Source organism: Phoenix dactylifera, chromosome 2, assembly GCF_051530095.1.
Source record: "Phoenix dactylifera cultivar Ajwa chromosome 2, Ajwa_hap1_PhDact_Kaust_v1.1, whole genome shotgun sequence".
In the NCBI taxonomy this organism is placed as follows: Eukaryota; Viridiplantae; Streptophyta; class Magnoliopsida; order Arecales; family Arecaceae; genus Phoenix; species Phoenix dactylifera.
Genome location: NC_143191.1, coordinates 36,979,141 through 36,984,688, shown reverse-complemented (window position 1 = coordinate 36,984,688; position 5,548 = coordinate 36,979,141). Strand labels below are relative to the sequence as shown.

General features: G+C 44.6%; 1 protein-coding gene across 1 annotated transcript; it reads left to right on the top strand.

Annotated features, from left to right (window-relative positions):
* The first annotated feature begins 218 nt into the window (after positions 1 to 218).
* Positions 219 to 4,394, top strand: LOC103701574 (cation transporter HKT1;5-like). Its single transcript, XM_008783695.4, has 3 exons — positions 219 to 1,468; positions 2,089 to 2,313; positions 3,221 to 4,394. The coding sequence occupies exons 1-3, from the start codon at positions 306 to 308 to the stop codon at positions 3,417 to 3,419; spliced, it is 1,587 nt and encodes a 528-aa protein (XP_008781917.3). The 5' UTR covers positions 219 to 305; the 3' UTR covers positions 3,420 to 4,394.
* Positions 4,395 to 5,548: the final 1,154 nt, after the last annotated feature.

Genomic DNA, 5,548 nt, shown 5'->3' with positions numbered 1-5,548 from the left:
TATGGCGGATCTCATTCTTGAATCTGTCCCGTCTTGCTCGAAGTAGTTAAAATGGTCCACGGATCCTTCTGGATCATAGAGCGGTAACAGATCATTTGGGGAAAGATATTCGCTTCCACTATTATTCAAAAAAAAAAAAAAAAAAGGGAGGACCCATCTTTGGAGATGAAATGGGCACTCAAGGAAGCAATGGCTCTTCCATTATTGCTCGCCCTATATATATACTCCTTCCCCTCCCATACCACAGAATATACCCAACTCCTTTACAAGCACTCCGTCTACTTAAACAAGCTCGACCTACTCGAATGGAAGTCGTTCCTGCTCACAGTAAAAGTCATATAAATTTTCGCAGTCCACTGCACATGCAACCGCCTTCTTTCATCAGCTCTTTCCGTGATTTTGCCGTATCTGTTTATCAGTTTCTACTCTTCCATGCAAACCCACTGTGGATTCAGCTCTGTTACTTCTTCTTTGTTTCTTCCATTGGTTTCCTACTTCTAAAGATTTTGCCGATGCGAGATGCTGCAAGTAAGCCGGAGGACTTTGACTTGTTCTTCATGGCGGTGTCCGCGAACACCGTCTCGAGCATGGTCGCTGTCGAAATGGAGTCCTTCTCAAACTCCCAGCTTGTAATCTTAACTCTTCTAATGCTAGTAGGTGGGGAGGTGTTCACTTCCATAGTTGGCCTTCAGTTCACCATGATCAAGCTCGAGAAGAAGGAAACTCCATATAATAAAGCTAGCATAGAGCTAAGCTCCAAGGTACGCGCCGAGGTCCCCGACCAACTTGAGCTCGGGACAGTGGAGTCCGGTGCAATCAGTCCCGAGAGTGGCTCGGACTTGAGGTACAATTCTATAAAGCACCTGGGCTTTGTGGTCTTGGGCTATTTCTTAGTATTTCACGTCATTGGCTATGTGCTTATCTTGGTGTATCTAAGCCTCATTCCAAGTGCAAGAGCTGTGCTTGAGGGCAAGGGGATCCATTTCCACACCTTCTCCATCTTCACTATGGTTTCTTCATTCACCAACTGCGGGTTCATTCCAACTAACGAGAACATGATGGTGTTTAAGAATTGTTCGGGACTTCTTCTAATGATCGTAGTGCAGATCCTCGCGGGGAACACGATGTTCCCTTCATTCTTGAGGTTGGTCATATGGATCCTCAAGAAGCATACAAAGAGGCAAGAGTACGATTATATGGTGAGGAATCACGGAGAGATGGGGTTTGATCACTTGCTCCCTGGCCCGCATGCAGTGCTGCTAGCCCTCACCGTGCTTGGGTTTGTCCTGGTCCAACTCATCCTCTTCTGCTGCTTGGAATGGAGGTCTGAGGGCTTGGACGGGCTGAACCCATACCGGAAGATCGTGGGCTCACTCTTTCAGTCGGTCAACTCGCGGCACGCCGGCGAGTCCATTGTTGATATCTCCACCGTCTCGCCGGCCATCTTGGTGCTCTACGTGGTCATGATGTATCTACTCTTTGCTTCTATTTTCATTTTTTATTTGCCTTTATTACCCCACATGGCCAGCAGCATGGCATCCAATGGTGATTGGAGAACAGCTATGCTAAGGTAGTGATGGGTTTAGGTTGCATCTTCTTTCATGATGTCAACCACTAGATCGCAACTTGCACAAATCTGAGAGCATTCCAAATTTTTCTTTCATCCACCTGCACAGATCTTGAAGCCGTGCAATCCGACGGTTGATGTCATGAAAGATGTTGAATCAGGTGCCGAGGATACAACTCGAACCCGATAGTGATAGTGCGATACCTACCTTGTATCAACAAGCTAGAATGGAGGGGTTCATTTGAACATGGGTTACGCGTCAGGCACCGAGGTGCCCACTAGGAACATGTTTGTAGTGGAAGACTTGAGGCACGATTATTGTACTCTAGATGGGGCTCAAAACGTGCGGACTAGTCAACCACGTATGGCACGCGTGATTGGGTCACTACCTCGCGCACATATGTCTGTACTTGGTCACTATCGAAAGATAATGTGATCAGTGAATGCTTGATGTATATATATATGTTAATTACTTTAGCTAATCATTCTTGCTAATTCTTAATTACCAATTGTCATTTCAGGTACCTTCCTCCTTGTACTTCTTTTATTCCTTTAGGAGATGGTAACGGGCCTTCAGAGCGTAAGGAAGGTGGCAGCAAGAGAAAAAACCTTGTGCAAAACCTGACTCTCTCGCAGCTCTCGATTTTAGCCATCTTCGTCATCATCATCTGCATCACAGAGAGGAAAAAGCTCTCCGAAGATCCCTTGAACTTTAGCGTCTTAAACATAGTTATCGAGGTGATCAGGTATGTTCCATGCTTAGTTATGACCTCAACGTGTATATTGTAGCTATTACAAGAAGGCTTAGGTCCAAAGTTTGACAAATAATTTGCCAAGCCCGCTCATGGTTAGGAAGGCGAAGTACCACAACTTATTTGTAATCATGATGGTCGTCTACTTCCCAACTTCCCATACTGACCGTTGTAGTACCTTTGCCTAACACAAGTGTCTTGCTAACCATCAAACAGCAAGATAAAAACACGATTAGGAATGGAAGAAAGATTTGCACTTGGCAAAATGCATTCAGAAAGTAGAGGTGACAAGCTCTAGTGCTCTAACACCAGCCAAACACGTTAAATCTTATCCTGAGATTATTTGTTGCGTGAATAATGTGGGGTGGTGCTTTAGGGACCTATAGTAGTGTATCATTTAATGGTTGAGGACCTACACATGTCTACGCTCAGTTCCTCGGTTAAAAAACAAAAATGAAAGAAGGAAGAAAAACGTGCAAAAAAATGAAGAGCCACAAAACCGAAGTTTTAAGTCAACTATCCACTCTGTAAATTCTTTCTGTAACTTCTCTTTGTCAACAAATTCTGTGGCTGAGGATGCATGGTTTAATCCATTCAGCCTCCTTTTACATCAAAAAAAAAAAAAAAAAATAGTCGACTATATATAAAATTTTTGTTCTCCGCTTTCATTTTCTATTTCTTTGATATTTTTCACAAGCATGGTATCATGCAACTAAAACTCAGCTACGTCTTCTATGCTTTTTCCGAGTAGTGTCAGAGCAAAGGCATTTTTAATGAAGTCATATACAATTTAATTGTTAGTACTAATCATACCTATGATCCCTCTCCTGTTTCTGATACTGTCTTTTTTATCTTTGAATGAGCATTTCAACTGAAACCTTTGCAAATTGATCGATCGCAGTGCATTTGGCAATGTGGGATTCTCGACCGGCTATAGCTGCAAACGTCAACTTAAGCCCACCGGGCAATGCGTGGATACATGGGTTGGGTTTTCAGGGAAATGGAGTACTGAAGGAAAGCTCACTCTCATTGCTGTCATGCTGTTTGGAAGGCTCAAGAAGTTCAGCATGGGGGGCGGTAGAGCTTGGAAGCTTGGCTGATCTATGTATACATGCTTCGTTTCCAGTGTACTACAGTCGATAGCTCGCTATATAAAGCATGAAACAATGGGGATGGGATTGGTTTTTGTAAGCGATATCAACTCAGATAGTTAAAGCTATATAAGCATGCCACAGGGCTCATTTGAGTGCTTCAATTGATCACCGGTGTTTGAAATCCAAATGCGATAATGATCAAACGATTGATTTCAAGTGCTTAATCATCGTCGTCATGATCATCACCGTCTTGGTAGGAGAAAAAGATCAAGTATCCTTAGAAAGCTAAAACCAGAAGCACCAGCTGAGACAAGCTGCAGGAGATCATTTGACAAAAATAGTCGAGCAAGCAGTCACCTGAATGCGAAGCCGTGGACCCACAGCCAACCAGTCAGCCGGCCCATTATACCCTCCTAAGTACTTGCGAGACCCTAAAATTAATGAGCATGGATCCTCTGCGGTGCCCCGCACCGAGTGATGTGCAGCCACAGATGGCTGCCATCGGACAGATATCAAGCAAGGCAATTCACAAGTGCATATCGTATCATACACAGTTCATTTCCTTACAGCAGTCGAGGGATGCACAATATTTTACGGTGCGCGGCCGCACATAGAGATCCTAGTTGAAAATTAATTCTAAGTCTTTTATTAATTAAATAATTGATAATATCCACTCCTCCAAGTTAGCTCTGTTAGTATCATGAGATTTTTCTTCAATAAAGCAGAAATTTGATAAAAGCTATCTAATGAGAGAAATACTGGACGCCACGAACTCGGAGCTGACAGGCCTTTCTGTCTTCGGATGTAAACCAAAGCGAACAACTTCGATTCTGACCGAAGAGTCGCCAGCAGAGAACAATCGATACGCATAGACAAAGGCTAACAGCCACAACAACCAACAATTCTAACAGTCTATAGTCGCGGCGGCATCACATCCTACGCCCCACTAGCTCACTTTACTGCCCACGTGGATAGGCACCCACACTACTGCCGTACCATCGGCCACTATATGGTCATCATTGCATGCTATGTCGCCCCAGATAATGACAAACTGACTTTCCTATATAAGGGGAGTAACTTGGGGACTTCAGGTACGCAATATACACGCAATACGCTACCCTTCTCACAGAGCCTTCACTCTGTTGAACTCTCTCCCTTACATATTATTGTCTTGTTGCTCTGACTTAGGTATCGGAGGGTCCTTAGCTAGAAATTCTCCGGCAAGTAGATTTTTTGTAGGCCATCCAACGGAGGAGTCTAGCACCCAATGCCTCAACTAACCTGCTCAGCCCGTCTTCAGCCAACTTCAGGGTCGTCCAAGCTGCACTCCTACTTCGGTCCGAATACGGCGGCAACAAATTGACACTAGAGAAAGGGTGCAGACCCCAGCTACATCAACCTCAATTGAAGGAAGACACGACCGGCATGAAGTCGTGAGGAACCCGCAGTTTATTGCATGCTTTGCAACGCTGCGCTCCGACCTCCCAAAGGTTGTTACAAAGCCCCAAACCTGAACCACTGTTGCGGCCCACTGCGCATGTAGATGAGGAGCAGTTCAACCTGCTCACTCAAGAGGTGCAGGTGTTAACCGTGACGATCTAGGGCCTGCAGCAGACAATGGCATTGCCAGCTCAACCGAAACTCGACTAGCACAGCCCCCATTCTCAGTCACCGGCACGCCAAGTGCCCCAGGATAGTAATGGAAGCCCTCAAACGATGGTGGGTGATGTGTTGATGGTGTGTTCGGTGGCTAGGATTCACCAAAGTGTTGGATGAATGCCCACGGTAGGATGATTGGTTGAGGCTTGATGTCGTAATAGATGGATGAGATTAATGGATCACCGGGCAGCACCAAAAATCAAAGGATGGCGGATTTGGAGATAGGAATAGCTCAAGTTAACACCTATTTCTATGGGTCGGTTTAGAGCTAATGCCATTTTTTTTTATTATTCATTCAAAAGATCCTTTCAAATTACATGAGAGGCTTATTTATAGGACCCCTAAGGATTTCAGCCATCTCTTCAAATGAAAGGCAATTCAAACTCTAATTTCAAATTCAAAACAGCAACTCTAAAGCCTAAAGATCCTCCTTCTTTTAAGGAACCAAGTCAACCTCCCAGCCCATGCACATGTCT